Genomic DNA, 20,061 nt, shown 5'->3' with positions numbered 1-20,061 from the left:
TCTTTTTTTCTTTGCGGAACCAACAATAGAAAAAAAAAAAACATAAGCAGCATGGCTCACGTATTCTACTTTACACTCGCCAACACTTTGAGTGTTGAAGTGTGTGGCAGGGAATATTGGGTGCTAAGGGCATACTAAAGGCAAGAGCAGGTAAGGAGGGATGCACTTATTCGTCCAAAACTTCAGAGCGGGCAGGACAAGAGGCAAAAGCACTGAAATGAAAAAAAGGATGGGGGTTGCAATGCATATCTGGTCACGGGAGGCAGAGGTTAGCAAAATGCACGAATAGATGCAATACACTAGGAGGGAAAATGCAAAGACTACATGTCAAACTGGCTTCACTTTGAGTTTTACACAAACTGTACAAAGGATAATTGTTTTCAAGATTTTGTCTTGACCGGTAGATCAAATTGATTTGCCTGGCATTGGGTTGCAGGGCTGTGCAATACAAAAGGAATGGGAACTTACTTTGGGGACCACAAAACAGCCCCCCCCCCTCCCCCCCTTTTTTTTTTTTTTTTTTACAAAGAGAACCAATTTGGACATACGTCAGATCATCACAGTGTACTATATTCCAGTCAGTTTCCTCAAAACCATACAGAAACTACTACAATAGTGTTTTTCTTGTACAGTTCTGTATGGTAATCACTAGGATAAAGATGCTCCTTATAGAACACTACCATGCACATTTGTGACCACAGTTATCGTGTACAGTAATGCGCCACAGCGAATGCAGTTCAATCTATTCCGTTGAGCACCGTGGGTGGCCGTCATTTGCGTGTTACCCTAAACACAAATCACTCACTGGATCCTAATTAACATACACAAACATGAAATGTAGACGGGTGATTTAAGGACTTCAAAGTCCTTCCTTACTTCTTCAGCCCAACTGCATGTTCACCAATAACGCAGACGCCGACATAATCCAGGACTTCCCAAGAGGCTTATCCTTTGTGAAAGAGCTACGTTAACCATTCAATTCCCAGTCCCCATGACCCAGCATTGATTTTCCCATCTAAAGCTCTTAGATAAATGATATTAGCGACAAATATTTTAGAGACGCCCACTTCTTTATCGAGTAGAGAACAGCTGATCCCTCTGCATTTCCATCACCAATCGTACAGAGCTAATATTGAGAGAGCCCAGAGAAGAAAAAAGTATATTAAAAGAAGGAATGTTCTATTCATACTTTTAATTGAAAACAGTTCTGAAAATGAAACCAGTGATGATTAACCTATTAAGGCATGAATTTGATGCAAAACAATAGATCTACATAATAATCGCATATTCAGTTTTTAGGGGACATGACGTATTATTAGCCCTTAAGTTAAAGCATTTGATAATATTTAAACCAGTGCTGTCAAAGTTAAGGGGTTAAATACGTTGAATAAAGTCTTAAATGAATGTAAAGACTTGTGAGAAACTGGGACGCGTGTGAGATGTGCAGCAGCGTCATGTGCAGCAGCGTCAGATCTTAAAGTGACAGCAGCCACTAAAGCGGTCTGTCATTAATGTTAAACAAAGAACAAAGGTAACAGTTACTCACTTAGTAGGCTACCAATTGAACAATTAATTGAACAATTATCCAATTAAAATTATGTAAGGATTATTGAATTCAATTTGATGGAATTTTACTATGAATTAAATTGCATAAATCTTAAAAAAAAGGCTCCGCCCACAAAACATGTCATCGCTGTTTGCAAACACCCAAACGGTCTCTTGCAAAGGCCAATCTCAATCTAACCATCTTGCGCTGTAAAAATTATTTTTATTGATATTGAGTATGTTCTACAAGCAAATGTCTACTTCAACATTTCAGAATGTCAATGTTACTTGCCGTTTCTTTGCAATTATTTGTGTGAAAATTGTTTCAAAGTAAACCCTACACCTATATCACTGCAGACAGTGATAAATCGCTCAGGAGTTGCACCTTCAAGTTCAAATGCGAGTAACAGAAGTTTTAAAATTACATTTCCATGGATGATTGTCTCTGCAGCCCTGTGAGAACTGGAACAATTTGTAGGCGATGAGCTAAAACGTGTATGAAAAATTAAAATCACATCTAACCTTGCTCTATCTCGGTGTCATTTGATTGTTCTGTTGTGATGTTTCTTGAGGCCCCGCAGCCCCCCCTCACAGACGCATTGCCTTCTCTCTCTCCCCGCGAGATAAAAACGCAACTATCTAGCGCGATCCGGAGACGCTTCGTTACCCCCATGGTGGAAATACAGTTCATAGCATCTCTGAAAGCTTGCTTGATGTTACAAAATCATTTATAGCCACCTCTTCAAGCAGATACAACACGCATTCTGCTGGGATGCTGCTGCTCTCAGCAGATAACTTCTCCGGTAGCTTCAAACATCACATAAGAAACGGTCTTGATCAGGATTTCAGTCATTTGTCATCATTTAAACCGAGTGAAAAGCATCAGTAGGTTCACCATTGCCGTTTGTATGTGAACGCTGCACCCCGACTCATTAGAGAATTCCCATTAATCCTATTAAAGTCCCATTAAGCATGTGCTGATAGCACCAAATTAACATCAAGCTCCACCAGCTACTAAAGCTTCTGCACTTTACATGAATGAGGAGGAGATGCAAAGAGGTAACAGACACATACAGGACATCCAAAAAGAAAAAGAAAAAGAAAAAGCAATCAGTAAATATACCGCAGCAGACTGTATATTTACACAATGTACACGTGTCTCTTCGAACCCATTCAGAAGCAAAGCGACATATTATCAGAAAGTATTGCACTGATCATGACTATAATGCATCGTGGCAGCTGGTTTGAAACGGGACGGGAGGGAGACTGTTGGTGTACGGCATGGCGCAAGCAGCCGATGATTGTGCTATTTGGGCGGAATCTGTAGCACCTCGTGGCTGTCGGCCTCGTAGCTCCTCGCTGTGACTGATGAGAAGGGACAAGGTTAACGTGGGTACGGGAGGCGCAGCTGCATTCCAAAGCATTCATCACTAGCGGCCGCAGATTACAGCTCAGCTAGCGGACCAACTGTCCCCGCTCCTCTCAGGTTCACACGTCCCCAATTTGTTTAACGCAGCACTTTGATCTGTCAGCGAGCGCTAAGATATGGTCTATTCAAGAAAAACTGAGGCTTAAGGCTAAAAGTGTGTAATATCTGTGGTACCAAACGGAATTATTATAATTTTTATATATATATATATATATATATATAGTTTTCAAACGGGTTTCTCCCATGTTCACTGTTGGTCAGCTAGACAGATAGTACCGCCTCAAGGTTGAGTCAATGCCGCTGTGCTGAGCTGGTCAGGATGCTCTTTTTGATACACATTTTGGGGAAATGCATATGAAAATGGCATAGGCAAAGGCAATGGCAATGGCAATGGCAAAGAAACACTCACCAATAAGGTAAACTAGTTAACATTAGTTAATACATTAGGTATCATGAACTAAAATATATATATATATATATATAAAAATAGGCCAAACTAATAATTATTGTACAATACCCAACCGTTCAAAAGTTTGGGTTCAGTACGATTTTTTTCAAAGTAAGTAATGCTGAAAAAAATGTCATGGTTTACACCAAAAATTGTTAAATAATAATAAATAAATAATAATAATAAGCAGCACAACTGTTTTCAAGATAGTATGAAACGATTCTGAAGGATCATGTGACACTGAAGACTGGAATAATGATGCTGAAAATTCAGCTTTTGGCATAACAGAAATTACATTTACATTACATTACATCTTACATTTTAAAATGCATTAACATAGTAGACAGTAACTTTAAATTGTAATAAAATATATAAAAACAAAGAGTAATATTGTGAAATATTGATAATGCAGCCTTGGTGAGCATAAGAGACTTCTTTCAAAAACATAAGAAAAAATGACCTTTTGAACAGTAGTGTAAATAGACTCATTCATTGTAAATTTGTATTCAGTTGTAATATGTTCATTTTAAGTTATTTAATTTTATGTTAAAAATGCAAATGTAGAAATTAACATGAACCTGAATTAATAAATGCATTGATAGTTCATGACATTTAATGCGTTAACAATGAACTGAACCTTGTTGGAAAGGGTTACCAAAAATGAAACACTTCAGCCTTAATAAAATTAAATCTTACATTATTCATTGATTGAAAAGGTACATGTGAAAGATTTTGATCTGAAAATATATCTATCCTGGTCCTAGCTGCATGGGGTGCCCCAAATGTGCCAGACTATGATCTCTCCATTTCAAATGGTCTCGGCTAAATCAGTTGGAAGGATTTCCCACTGTGAGTCCCAGTCATGATCAGTGTAATTTCTTCTCATGCCAGCACATTCGTTGCTTCAGGCAATTCTTATCTTTTTCACTATTTCTGTACGACCAAATTTGCAGGAGAGGCAGTAATCAGAGGAGGTGAACTCCTCCTCCTCCTCCTCCTCACCATGAGCTGGAAAAAATGTCTTATCACATCAGATGCTGTTTACGTAGGAGCCTAGGACCCTTGAAACGTGCTCTCTCGGCTTTTCCTTCAGAAATTTATCAAGATATGCTGTCAGGCTGCCTGCTATATGAATTTTAGGGAATGCGTTCTACAGTGGAGCAAAGAAAACTGTCTGAGGACGCGCGAGCTTCCGGCTCAGAGTGCAGTTACACGCTTGACCTGACAGCCGTGACGAACCTTTGTATTTCATAATGTCTGGTCTGGTCATGTGACCATGGGACCCATGTGCCCTCATAAAATGAAGTGAATGAATTACATAATGAAATCACGAATGAGGGCCAGTGTTTATTCATACAGCGGATATCAACTGCCATTGTAACTTTTGTTTTATATATATATATATGAATGTTAATATAAGAATTAATTCATTTGGATTTCTGACAATTAGGGTTTAAATCACACACTGAAACCATACAGGCAATGCGGAGTTTATGATGTTGAGAATATTTGCTTCTTCTGGGTAAATTTAAGTGAGAAAACAATCAACCGACGCCATTCAGGTTGCAGCAAAACTCAGCAAACAGCAAAATTGAAGACGTCAGACTTCATTCACCATATCACAGCACTGACTGTCAACAAAAATAAATAAATAAATAAATAAATAAAAGAGAGAAATTCGTTGCCACAAGCAAGGTTAAGATGCAAGGCCACTCAAAATCAGACGGTGACCCTCTGCCATTTAAGCGTTCAAGCAGGTTTAACAGTCTGGACAGAGTCCCAGCATACATTACTGTAATGTTCCTTTCATTCAGTAATGGTTTTACCTACCTATATTTTCAAAGGAAGAGTGAGATTGTACATATACAGAATGCATGATTTTTTACTCTTTAAATCTGCATTACATGAAACATATCTTGGTCAGAAGAGAACACTTTATAATATCTTTCATTAATCCATAATTCAACTTTACATAAAGCTTAACAGATCATATTTCAATGTACAATAATGATTTGTTAAGCATTTTATCATTTAATAGTTTGCTAAATTTATTATAAAGTGTTACTGGTCAACACACATGCAAGATATCAAACAGCTGATACATTTGATTTGGCTCTATAAACAATATGCATTCAAACAGGTCAATATTCGAATTGAATTGAATATATACAAAATATATATACACACAAACCCAATACAAGAGAAATGAATATATACACTTTCTTTAATCAATTGCTGCACATTATATACACTACATAATAGTGCAGTAGTCACTATAAATGCAGTAAAAATTAGTAAGAGAAGGAAATACATAGCTTTTAATCTTGCATCGGGGTTTATGTGTACACAACATTGTCACAATTTCAAATATATTATTTCGTTTGTATGTTGTAATTAATATATGTATTAAAAGACAAGGTATTGCTTTTAACACAGCTATAAACACCTTTGGGGAAAAGATTTATATTTCCAAGAATAGCTAAGAAACAGGCAGACTGTAATTTCCAGGGATTGACATTAATATATTGTTGAATATAAGGAAACCTCTGACATGTATCTTGCAGTGGCTATTACTAACATTGCCAGCACACGTCACACAATATAATATATAGGATACCGACTCCCACCACAGACATCCACTCAGGATAATGATTCGAGATCATGGAACAGGAACAGCAATGTAGCCAAAAGCTTTCTTAATATTACTACTATACAGGTAATTCAGAAAGTATCCACCCTATCCTAAACTGTATCTGTCATGCACTGAGTTATATAGCAGGCTGCTATTCTATTACTAGGCTATTCAAACATCTTAAAGGAACACTCCGACTTTTTGGGACTTTAGCCTATTCACCTTATCCCCCAGAGTTAGATAAGTCCATACATACCTTTTTCATCTCCGTGCGTGCTATAAGTCTGTTTGACGCACCCACCGCTAGCCTAGCTTAGCACAAAGACTGGATGTAAATGGTTGCAGCTAGCATACTAATCCAAATAAGTGACAAAATAACGCAAACATTTTCCTATTTACATGTTGTGATTTGTATAGTCACAGAGTGTACAAAAAACAAAGTCACATGAGACACAGACATATTTTAACCGTATAAATACTGGGAACTATATTCTCTGAAGGCGAAGCACTGCTACTTGGGCGGAGTGATAACCGCAGCACCTGAGACGCGCTCTCTGCTCCTCACCACGGTTCGTCTCAGGTGCTGCGGTTATCACTCCGCCCAAGTTGCAGTGCTTCGCCTTCAGAGAATATAGTTCCCAACTTCCCAGTATTTATACGGTTAAAATATGTCTGTGTCTCATGTGACTTTGTTTTTTGTACACTCTGTGACTATACAAATCACAACATGTAAATAGGAAAATGTTTCCGTTATTTTGTCACTTATTTGGATTAGTATGCTAGCTGCAACCATTTACATCCAGTCTTTGTGCTAAGCTAGGCTAGCGGTGGGTGCGTCAAATAGACTTATAGCACGGACGGAGATGAAAAAGGTATGTATGGACTTATCTAACTCTGGGGGATAAGGTGAATAGGCTAAAGTCCCAAAAAGTCGGAGTGTTCCTTTAAGAGAATAATTACATTTTTGGGTATCAGGGGTTTGGATGCAATATGCTTTGAAATCAGAATCTGAAAATCTTTTGTACAGGAAAACTATGCGTGTTTGTGGAAACATGTTGGATTATTTTAACAATACATCCCTTGTTTCCATTTACTGACAAATAGTCCATATGCATTTATCGTATATATTCTTGCAAATTTCCAACTCTTTAAATATTTTAAAATACAGCTTGGCTACATTCCTGTGGTATCCAGCAGTGTCTTGGTGGATAAACCTACCTTTGAAATTTGGTCTGATTCTTGCATCATAACCGGACACTTTTCCCATAAGCTTGTCCAGGAATTCTGACGGGGGCATGGGGGAGGCAGCTTTCCGAGCCGCTGCTTGTTGGGACGCTGCCAAGCTGTGGAATGGGATAAAGACATGTGTGTTAAAAAACAGAGGAGGACAGGCACTGCATTATGATATATATTCAATTACAATTACACTTTTTACCCTTTGGTAAACCAATAGACCTTATTCGGAGCAGGGCCATTACATGAAAGCGAGGCTGTGAGGGATAGACTTGCCTGTGTTTTCAATGGTATCTCTGCTGTAAAAAACTGTATAAAACTCCTAGATCACATAATTTTCCACAGCTCACGTTGCCCAGAGTTTTTTTTGTCTACTGAAATTTCCCGGAAAGATATGTTTGCAGTGTTTCGTCAGCAGAACAATCCAAAAACACGTTTGTGTTTGGAGATGCATGTCTATCCCTCACGGCCTCGCTTTCATTCTCGCTACAAAGATGGCGCTGCTGTGAATAAGGTCTATATCTCTGACATCATATGCTGTCATTTTCAAAAAGTGATATTAAACAATTGACAAGCTTTGGGTTTAAATCTCCAGAGCTGAAGCTCATTCACTTTAGACCAAAAGAGAATCCATGAAAAAGCTAATGAACATGGAAATGAATCGAGACCTCGTCATACAGAAGTATCTGTGTCTTCATTAGCATTGAAAGCCATTAGAGCTTAATAAGTGATAACAGGGTGCATGTCTATCCCTTTGAAACCTCAGTGTAACCCGCCCACTGAATTCACACTAAAAGTCAGGTCACTAACTGGCCTGCGAGTCACATGATAACTTATCCCACGGGATTTTAAGCCTAAGACCACTTTTAGTGCTGATTAGTCACATTTTAACTGCTTCCATAGGGCTCTTTATCTGCCCTACATTTAATTGCCAAGTCTCTGTGCTACATGATGGACTTTAATATATCTATTGACTTATTCAAGTCCTCCCACATACCTGATTACTGAAAACTCACAGGAACAATTGACCTTTTTTTTCATATACAGCATCAGTGTGTCTGACAAAAATGGAGGATAATAATCATAAAAGGGCCTGTGGTATATTGATTTCACCTAAGTCCTTGAGACATGGTCCTGTTCTTGCCAATTTCATGGGTCTTTCTTTGAAAGGAATTGCTCTATTTTCTTAACCAGCCACTGAATCCTGTCTAACTGTTTCGGCAGCATATCCATTGACTTTCTGCATCAGCGTCACCACTTATCCTTTTTATTTTCGAAATAAGCAATAGTCAGGCTTTTTCCATTCTGCACATCATTATTCTTTCTGCTCATTAACATTTACTGGTGTTGGGCAACTATTGAATTGGAGAAGTGTATGGCATTTAAATGTGAATGCGTCATAGAGAATATTCTGGGAAATGCAGCTCAACGTATCGCTTTTAAATCTAAACATAATGTGTGATCGGTCTCACCTTAACAAAAGACTGTTAATCACTTTTAATTAAACTCTTTCATTTTAACACACGCTGAATGGTTCAAAATGAACAGCATAAGAAAAAAGTGTCAGTAAAGATCCAAAAGCTCAACTCTGCAGATACAGGTGTAGAAAATAAATTAATTATTAAATTCAAATAAAACATTAATTGATAGTAAAGACTTTTACATTGTAACAAAAGATTCTATTTTAAATAAGTGCTGTTCTTTTAAACTTTCTTTTCTTCAAAAAAGGTATAATGGTTTCCAGAGAAATATTAAGTGGATAGCACAACTGTTTTCAACATGAAAATAATACATGTTTCTTAAGCGTCAAATAATCATAATAGAATGATTTCTGAAGGATCATGTGACACTGAAAACTGGCGTAATGATGCTGAAAATTCAGCTTTACCATAAATAAATGATAAAACTAGAAAACAAAATTGTAAGTTGTAACATTTCACTACTGTATTTATGATCAAATAAATGCAGCTTAGTGTATTTGTGTGTGTGTGTGTGTGTGGCTTGGTAAACCCTATATTATGGGGACAAAATATCCACACAGTTCCACTACGTGAAATCTCGCGGCCCACAGGGAAGAAAATGAATAGTTGAATAAAGTCGTTATTTTTGTTTGTTTTTTTGCGCACAAAAAGTATTCTCGTCGCTTGATAAACTTAAGATTGAGCCACTGTAGTCACTCGGACTATTTTAACGATGTCTTTCATAGATTTTGGGCCGGCCAGATTCGATCCCTTAAGAAGCCTATGGAGGAGTGATCCAGCTCTCAGATTTAATCAAAAATATCTTAATTTGTGTTCCGAAGATGAACCAAAGTCTTACGGGGTTGGAACAACATGAGGGTGAGTAATTACTGACAGAATTTTCATTTTTGGGTGAACTAACCCTTTAAGCTTGACAGTACCCTCCCTGACTAATACGCCTCAAAAATATGAATAAAAATGAAGAAACTACTTACCATCTTCTGCACCACTGTTAAAGAGACCTGAATGATGTCATTCAATGATGAGTGTAAATTACTATGGGCGGAGAATGGTTGGCATGACGGGGTTGAGTTCAGACTGAGGGACATGAATTTATAATCGTTTTTTTATTTTATTTTATTAAATAGCTTTCTTTTTTTTCCCACAAGAAAATAACACAAATACTTACAATATTGCCAAAAATTATAGACACTACGTATGCACATTGTTAAATATTTGTTAAATAAGTACAAATTCAGTGAAGTGCCTTAGGGACATGGCAAAATGCTTAGTGTAAGATAGAAATAACACCTTATAATAAAAAATTATTTAAATGCAATAATTATTTTTATTCATTATAATGGACATAACAACATATTGTGAAAAGCTTTTTTTTTTCATTTTGGTGAACCACCACATTAAAAAGTCTAAATATTACAGAATCCCAGGAATTAATTATATAGTGTGTGTGTGTATGTGTCTGTGTGAGAGAGAGAGTGTGTGTGAATCATCCCATTGTGAGAAACACATTCATTTGTGTTTAATGTAAAATTTTGCAATGCAAGCATAATGAGATTAGTCATGGCATGCCAGATTATTGAGTCTCTTCCAGAGCTATTCTCTGTGACTATAGGCTCTTTACAACACACCATCGACAAAATCTTGGTGACAGTGTGAAATCTGAGGATACAGTCTCTATTAGTTTTGGTTCCCTGCATATCCATCTAATTGTAACCAGTAGCTGACAAAAAATGGAGTAAGCTGCAATCGTAATGTGGGTTTTAAAAGTAGGGTATGCAAAAAAAAAAAAAAATTATAAACATTTTTTGTTATACTGGTTGAAATTCTCTTCACATCCTGATAGCAATCAATAATAGAAGTGGTCTAAATATTTAAAAACATGTACCTACATATATCTTCTGTGGAAGTTTCAGGACAGAAAAATATTCGTCCAATCACAGCACTCGGTCCGAATGCAATAATAGGATGTTCTACCTGCCTATCAGTGTGTATATTTCCATACCTCCGCACACCCTGCTCACACAAACATCACACGTCATTAGAGTGTTTCATGAGGCTATGCAGAGTCGCCGAGCGCCAAAAACAAACAGCAGTCGCCTTTTACAGTTCCTCCATGCTGCGTTCATGCCATGTCATAACTGTAATTACAAGATGGCAACACGTGACGTTCTACTCAGAGCGGTTCACGTCCTCAGACTCAAATGTATGCGTTTCTCTAACATCACTATCAACGCTGAAATATAGCTGCAGCAGTCAGGTGGTACAAATAAGAGCTCCAAGTTGTTTACATTGATTATTAATGTAATTTGATGTGCTTTGAGACATGAGGTAATTTAATGCTGTCTCCCATGACGCTTTGCATACTTGCAGTGTTCGTTCCTGTGTTTTGAAGGAGGCGTGGCTTTGGAGACGCTCTGGGATCTCATGATTTTAAAGCTAGCTTGCGATTGCTAGCCTCTCCGAAATTGCCTACCCTACCTTTAAACTGCATCTTTAGTAATGAATGGTTTCACTGATCAAGGCAGCACTGAACAAATGAACCTTGATCGATGCTGGTCATGGCAGTGGAGAGAGGGCCTGATCCTTCTGCTGATGCAGCAGGAACCAAACCAGAGCCTCCTGCCAGAAAATATATGCAAACAACCCCGAGACCTGCATACTTTAATGTGAGGATCCAATCATTAGCCCTAAGTGTAGCTCATTATGTTCTTAGGACCACTGATGAACACAATCCTTATTGATCTTGTAACACTCAAGAAATCAAAGGCCTCTCTGGCACCAAGATGGCATTTCTTCAAGCTGCTCTCAATTTGTCAATGCGGTTACTGAAGGACAGAAGAGAACATGTTAGAATTAACCCCAAATTACTTGATCTTTAAATCTTCATTTTAGCACAGACCTCAAAATAATAACCTCTCAGATAGAAAGAAAGGTGGTGGATCCAAAATCAAAATGAGTATTGCTAGTTATGGGTCAGTGCTATTTGTGGTACAATTCTGTCTTTGATTATTAATGATGCATTGGGAGTTAGGAATGATCCTTCCTAAAAATAATGGTTACAATGAATACTATTTATAGCTTTTTTCTTTAGATATTGAACAAGCCGTCCTTCCCCTCGTTTCCCTCCACTTTGAGGAGAAATTAGATTTGAAAAGCTCTAGAGCACAAAATTGAGAGCATATATGTATCCGCTGCAGTCACTACCTGTGCATATACAATTACCAGAGAGACCGAAACTAAACTCTGATTCTAATCTCTATTAGTAGATATTAACCCTTGAGGCAAGTGCAATTTTTTTTCATAGTTTCCATCATTGAGCCAAACAGCAATTTAACAGAAATAGGGATATGCATTAATATCAAACAGCAATGCAACTACACTTTCAAAGAGGATCTTCATGCAAACCAGCACAGAGATTACATTGTTTAAAAAAAAAAGATAAAGAAAAGGAATTGGGCTGATGGAACAGAGGGACACTGACATTTACACAGCAGCACTACAAAAATAAGTCCTTGCTTTGTTTCATTTGATTTTTTCTGATTCTTTCTTGAACAAATCCTACAAACAAAGCGTTTATTTTTTATGTTAATGAGTTTTGATGACATGCAGTACACCTTTGATGAGTAACAACACAAAAGTAAAGCGAAAATAAAGTTATTTAACCCAAAACAAAACGTTTATTTTGTCAAAAGTTATTTTAGAATATTGTTTATATTTTAGTCATTTTTATTTATTATTATTAGAATGTTTGTTTAACCTGTTAACTGGCACCCCCCTTTTTTTTTGCATAGACATAAAAATCACTATCCAAACTTAAATGGTTGTAATTCAGGAATGCTTTGGAATATAGACCTATGGCTGGTCTTGTTTTAAAGAAGACATTTTCCAGATTATTGTAGAAGTCTAGAAATTGTAAAAAATGAAACAGAAAAAAAGTTATATAAGTTTGAGTTTATGAAATTGTGTAATGTAAAAATATAATGATTAATATTTTATATAAAATATATATATTACAAAATATATTTTACTCTAAAACTGCAAGAAAATTAAAGTCAAATATCTGAACAAGTTGTATTCCAAATTTTAGGTTGATATCTCAAAAAATGAGCTTTCAGTAAGATTTTATTCGGGCGCAGTACCCAACTTTTTCACTAGGTGAACACCAGACTCCATTACTGCCCATATAAGGGCGCCTCCATTTTCATATGTTTTGAGTGATCTGAACCATGTATTTCCATAATTTTCATACAATTTATGAAGTAGACATCCTATTCAGAAGTAGTATGGGTGGTTTGGCAGTATTTGATTTGAATTAAACCTCTAATAAATGCATAAAGACTACGTTATAGCGTTATAGCTCGCAGCCGCATTACAAATTGAGAATCCATACATTTTTCTTTATATTTAAAACATTTTCAGACCTTTTTTTCTCATAAAATGGAATTGGTGTTATCTTTTGAACTCATGGCATGAAAACAAACTGAGGTTTCTACCAATCTTTCATGATTTTTCATGTTTATTGTTATTTCAAAATAAAGGCCTAAATACTCCTAATGAATATGAAATATTCTTGTTGCAAATTGATAAATTTCTGCTCCTCTGTAATATATTTTAGATAACAGCCACCAAATATGAAAACTAGAGATTTTAAGCTTTCAAATGATATATAGTTTGGCAATATTACTTTAGGTTTTTACTAAGATATTATTGTTTTAAACATGCAATGGCAAATGGGATTAAGTTAAGTTATTTTAGAATATTGTTTATATTTTAGAGTCATTTTTATTTATTATTATTAGAATGTTTGTTTCCTCAAATGTTCGATAGTTATGTCACACTGTCCAATATCCAGTCAAATTTTGAGTATTTAATTTAGTAATATGTTGCTTTCGTTGGGCTAAACTAATGTTTATTCAGTCGTAATAAATGATGTTTCTGTTAATTTAGATGTTACCATAACCTTTACAGTGTAGACACACTACATTCACACTGCTGCAATAATTGGATTGGCTTAACACAGCATTACCTGCATATTTCATTGTGATGGTTTGATGACATAACATCATAACTGCTTTACACATGTATTTTAATAGATATGCCTCTGCTTCTCCAGTGACATGCACACAGCAGTCTCTCACGTGACAATCCTTGCTTGGAAAATGTGCAAGCTAATATGGAAATCAATTAGAGAGATGCAATTCATAGAGCAAATTATGTTTGTGTACAATTTGTATTCGTCAGTGGCATTAGCATTGATAGAGTGATCAATGTTTAGTAATAAGTCTGCATGTGAAACGAGGTTGGAGTGTAGGCTGAAACTAGGAGAAAGATATCAATTAACAGCCTCTGCAAAAGTTCAGCAGCAAGAGCTGAGACTGCAATATCCTGATTCTAGTTCATTAACTAAACACTGCCCATAGAATGCAAAATAATTACTGCAAACCACCAGCCAGATAAGGTGAATACGTTCATGATATTGTAATAGAGGATTCTTACGTTTGAGATAATCAGTGTTATGATAGAATAATGTGGAGCTTTAACATAGAGCTTGAAATAGATTGCATCTGTAAAATTAAATATGCATTTTTTGATTAAACCGTAAACTGCATAAAAATGGTGGCATAAGGGTGGTGTAAGTTTTTTATAGGCCTATACTTTGTCATAGAACTGCACTGTATAACAACTGGATGGATGGATGGATGATGTAATTACATTGTCAATCACAACACATTTGCCATAATATATATCCCTTGTTTGTGAATTATTAGCTTTAGGGATTATGACCCCACTAATAGCCTATGTGTGTGTGTAATATATATATATATATATATATATATATATATATATATATATATATATATATATATATATATATATATATATATATATAACTCTGCCGAAAGTTGTTAAATAAATCTCACTCACATACTAATTAATTTAGGTAGTTTGTTGCCTTCATGTGCCTGTTGATAACTTTCTATTCATCGAATGACCACTAGTGTTCGCTATTTAGCCTGGTTTAAAATGAATCCTTGCCATTTCTGACTTGGATGACTAAATGACACGGAATTATGACTTATTTTTTATTTTATTTTTTATTAGCAGAAATGAGATTACAACAGATGAACTAACAGGCCAACGACTCAATATTGATACGACGATTTTGTATTTTTTTTGTATTTTTTTATAAATAGGGTACAAAATTCTCAGCAAAAGTAAAGAAACCATCTCGATAGAAAACAACAAAATAGCCTGTTTGAGTAAAAAGCACTCTCGCATCAAAACAGCGCGATACGTACCTGAAAAATACAATAGTTTCCCACAAATAAATCCCGAGTGCGAACATTGTGTCAGGTTGGAGATGAGTAGATGTAGTCACAGCTCAGAGCACCATACAATTCCTTCTTCTCTCACTTCTGAGGTGCACAATTCGTCCTTTGCTTGTTTCAGATTCCCAGAAAGGCCAAACAAATCTCAAGAGCATACAGACGAGCTGGTCATTTTCCCGACAGCGGCTGTGTAGGTGAAGCGGAGGAGCTCCTGTTTCATACGGGTTGCGGAATTTCAGGTGGAAGCAGCGCTGTGGAAAAAACTCGATGAGATAAATTCAGATGTTCATTCCGGACGATCCATAGCAGCATTAGATGCGTAGTCGCCGAGGATATCTAAAGACGCTCCATCGCAAACATTTTAAACAAACGAAACTACACACTAAATCTCCTCACAGTGTTGGAATGCCACCAAAGTCATTGGGAAAATATACATACGCGTCTGCTCTTTTCCTCCGCGCTTCTTTTTGCATGCATCCCAGTGAAGAAATGTGTCGCTTTCGAGCCACACGTTAGTTTTTGCTACCTCTGGCTGAGGTAGTCTGATTTAGTACGTACTTGTTTCCCTGGGGTGAATTGTCAGTGCTGCATGAAGCTACTTCCATTGTCTGGTCCAGTTAAGAAACGCTGCTCATTTTTTTGTTTCAATGTTTTTCTTGAATCCTCGTCAGAAAAGCCCAAACGCTGATATTTCAGCACACAGGGTCTGTTCCATCGCTCAGAAGCCCCCCAGCCCCACAGTATTTCTTGCTGCAGTCATTTACTAAACTCAAAAAGCACCTCACACTCTCTCAACACACGCCCACATGCTGCTGTCATTGGTCTGAATGGCACTCCAGACAAATGCCTCCTCCACGGATTGGAGATGGGCATTTATTGCTATATGTTGGACTTCGAGGGCTACGCTGTTTTTGGGCAATTTTTATTTTTATTGTTTATGTATGGCACAGTTTTCAGAAACATGCTACAAAAGGACATTGTATGGCAGAGAGCTGCAGTGCCTAACTCCATTCAAGCCACTGGGGCATTTCTGACCAACCAGCTTTGATAACTGTGTTTATTAGATTTTCGAGGAGATACTGTACCCAAAAAGAAAGTTTTTTTTTTTTTACACAATTGCTACTTTGTCCTAAAAGGTAACACTTTGCAATAGGTTTTAATTTGTTAACATTGACTCTAGTTAAAGGGATATAGCTCACCCATAAATGTGATTCTGTCATCATTTACTCACCCTCAAGTTGTTCCAAACCTGTACAGTATAAGTTTTTTTTTCTTCTGCTGAACACAAAAGAAGATATTTTGAAGAATATGTAACCAAACAGACTTCCATGGTATATAAAAATAATAATAATGGAAGTCAATGGTGCCCCACAACTGTTTGGCTACAAACATTCTTCAAAATATTTTATTTTGTGTTCAGCGGAAAAAAGAAATTCATACAGGTTTGGAACAACTTGAGGGTGAGTAAATGATGACAGAATATTATGAACCATCCCTTTAAAATGAACAAGCAATACTTTTACAGCATTATTAACATCATTATTCATTCCTTAACCATTGTTGCCCATAAAAAGATACAGTTAATTCAACTTGTGTATGGCATTTTGTCAGACAATATAAGTTGCCACAATGTAATCATCAATTAAATAGCATATTATAGGTTTTTCAGAAAAAATTTAAATAAAACAAGTTATAAAACAAAAAATGTGAAGAAATGTGGTAGCCTATGAATACACAAAAATATACCTTGTACTTGTATTTTAAACACAACTTGCATGCCTGAATGCACTGAACCTTTTTATGTTCAAATATGCCTTTATTAAATCGTCCTATTGGTTACCCTTTATTTCGATAGTCCACTTTAGACATTCAAGTAACTTTGCAACTACATGTCAACTAACTCTATAGTATTACAGGCTGTAGTAAACTGTCAGTAGACTATTAGGTTATGGTTAGGTGTTAGGGTTTGGGTTAGGAGAATAAGTTGACTTGTAGTTGCCAAGTTACTTATAGTTAGAATGGGGACCAACACAATAAAGTGTTAGCAGATATTAAGCAGAAAGTCTACTAATCCTCTAATGACAGTTGACATGTAGCTGCAAAGTTACTTATAGTTAGTATGAAAAGCTAAAAATCAGTATGATGTTATTATAAGTTTAGTTTAGAAGACAGATTTGAAAAAAAAAATCGGTCTAATTTCAAATTGTTTCGAACTTGGCAATTGTAAAGAAATCACAAACCCTTTGCTAGAGAAAACACACATTGGTGTAATTTGACTTATGAGTCAAAACCGTATAGTTACTGAGAAATATCCCATGTGACAACTAGCCCCGGCCGCCCCTTCGTCATTCTTGAAACACACATCAGGAGTGAAGTTTACTGCAGTTGGGTTTCATAGGTCTGTCCTGCTCAATGTCACTTCACTGCAGGCATAATAACAAGCAAAATGTTTGCCAGTGCAAAGCCGCAAGTGAAAAAAAACAACAACAAAAACATGACGTAATCATAACAAACATATGTTTCGAATAAACACTGCAGCATCCATGTAGTTCAAGTCTTTCTACCATTGGATGAGATATGTACATGATAATGGAATACCCTCTTGTTTTTATAAAAAGATTAAATATCAAATATTTATTAAATAAGCCATTGTTATATCTCAAATCTATTATATTATTGTATTTATCTGTTTAAGCGTTCACTTGCAGTTTGAATCTGTGATCAATTACAGTTGTACTTGTATTGTTTTTACAGAACCGTGACTCTGATGCTCTGTATATCTCTGTCAAACTCTATTACACCTTGACAGCTCTAATATTTCATGATGAATAAAGAGCCTAGAAATTCAGTTCAATTTTGTTATCCGTGACAACACAAACAGAACAGAAAGAAGTGATTAAAGATATCTAAGCAGCTGAGACTAGGGGTAGATTCACCCGTTCTGCATTGTTCCCCTGCACTGCCGTTGTTGTAAGTGGGCCAAAACACTGACAGAATTGAATAATGTCACTTCTGACTGCTTTGAATATAAGTATATTCAAATCTTTGAAAAAGAGTTTAAGATTAAAAAGTTATTTACCATTAAAAAACTGTGAACACAAGCATTACGCTGAACAAGCTGACGGAATGACAGGACTAATCGAAGAAAACACAACTATAAAACATTTATTTCCATTCACATGTCTGTGTTGTAGATCACATATGATAAAATAACTTTTTTTTCCCCACTTGACCTTTATCTATCCATAAAAGACAAATCATATAACACAATAGTCGGATATCAGTGAAGAAGAAATGCTAATGTATTGTCTAAAATCTATCTAAGGAACTAAATTAACATATCTGATTCTTCTCTAATAAGAAAATGCTCCTAATTTAATCCAGTTGGTTTCAGTGTGACGGATGTCGATTTTCAATGGTGCTATGCAACAAAGCACCGCCATTTATTGTTCAGGCACAGACACATCTCACATCTCCATCAGCGGGAGGTGAATGAGCTGACTGAATCATCTCAGTATTTCCCAATCCACGGGCCACGGAGTACCCCAACACCGCACATTTAGTTTCAATGTCTCTCTTATGTAATGTAACTGGGCAGGCATACAGTATGAAATTATTTTATGTACATTAGAAATGAAATTTCTGTATGCACTACTATATCTTCTGATTTTTAACCTCTATTATCTTTGAAAGTTACAGCATGTAATGGTTTTATTGTTAGAAAAAAAAAGTACACCATGGTCTGTCTGAATACTCGATTCTGATTGGCTGTAAGGCTTGCAATAAAGCCGTTTAGTCAGTTTAATAACCATTCTACAGACCTTATGCGCCAGAGAAACAAGAGCGCAGCCATCTTTAGAATTTTGTGTTTGAACTTCTGTTTTTGCTGTAATGAAAGTTATCATGAGCTCTAATGTTTGAAGCGGGTGTCATCAGGAAGATTTTAAAGGAACACTCCGACTTTTTGGGACTTTAGCCTATTCACCTTATCCCCCAGAGTTAGATAAGTCCATACATACCTTTTTCATCTCCGTGCGTGCTATAAGTCTGTTTGACGCACCCACCGCTAGCCTAGCTTAGCACAAAGACTGGATGTAAATGGTTGCAGCTAGCATACTAATCCAAATTAGTGACAAAATAACGCAAACATTTTCCTATTTACATGTTGTGATTTGTATAGTCACAGAGTGTACAAAAAACAAAGTCACATGAGACACAGACATATTTTAACCGTACAAATACTGGGAACTATATTCTCTGAAGGCGAAGCACTGCTACTTGGGCGGAGTGATAACCGCAGCACCTGAGACGAGCCGTGGTGAGGAGCAGAGAGCGCGTCTCAGGTGCTGCGGTTATCTTTCCGCCCAAGTAGCAGTGCTTCGCCTTCAGAGAATATAGTTCCCAGTATTTATACAGTTAAAATATATCTGTGTCTCATGTGACTTTGTTTTTTGTACACTCTGTGACTATACAAATCACAACATGTAAATAGGAAAATGTTTGCGTTATTTTGTCACTTATTTGGATTAGTATGCTAGCTGCAACCATTTACATCCAGTCTTTGTGCTAAGCTAGGCTAGCGGTGGGTGCGTCAAACAGACTTATAGCACGCACGGAGATGAAAATGGACTTATCTAACTCTGGGGGATAAGGTGAATAGGCTAAAGTCCCAAAAAGTCGGAGTGTTCCTTTAAAACGAGCAGTTCATTCATAAATCCATAAGATCTTACATTTATGCTGTGGAGATATAAACCGTAAGAACGAACACAACGAGCACAGCGCTGAAATAAGGGACGGGGCATCTATATCATGCGCTGTTTTCATTGAAGCACACGCATACGGCACTCTGAGATCACGCTGCGCACACATATTCAGGAGGAGCACAGAATCTTGTTATCAACGCTACCCTGCGACTTTCATTAATAAAATAGCTTCGCTACTGAATCGCTACATTATATTTGTCA

The 20,061-nt window shown here is 36.6% G+C and overlaps 1 protein-coding gene across 2 annotated transcripts in view; it reads right to left on the bottom strand.

Annotated features, from left to right (window-relative positions):
- Positions 1-15,893, bottom strand: part of glra1 (glycine receptor, alpha 1) — a 54,330-nt gene extending 38,437 nt beyond the window's left edge. Inside the window, exons 1-2 of one of the 2 annotated variants that reach the window (XM_056250382.1) lie at positions 15,068-15,893; positions 7,273-7,397 (exon numbers count right to left, since the gene is read on the bottom strand). In XM_056250382.1, coding sequence (XP_056106357.1) covers positions 7,273-7,397; positions 15,068-15,114 — 172 coding nt within the window. In that variant the 5' untranslated portion in view covers positions 15,115-15,893. The remainder of the gene's footprint in view (positions 1-7,272; positions 7,398-15,067) is intronic. The other variant, XM_056250383.1, reaches the window with a different exon arrangement.
- Between the last annotated feature and the right edge of the window lie 4,168 nt (positions 15,894-20,061).

Source organism: Rhinichthys klamathensis, unplaced genomic scaffold, assembly GCF_029890125.1.
Source record: "Rhinichthys klamathensis goyatoka isolate OS25496 unplaced genomic scaffold, OSU_Roscu_1.1 h1tg000068l_1, whole genome shotgun sequence".
Lineage (NCBI taxonomy): Eukaryota > Metazoa > Chordata > Actinopteri > Cypriniformes > Leuciscidae > Rhinichthys > Rhinichthys klamathensis.
This window is presented reverse-complemented; position numbering and strand designations above follow the sequence as displayed.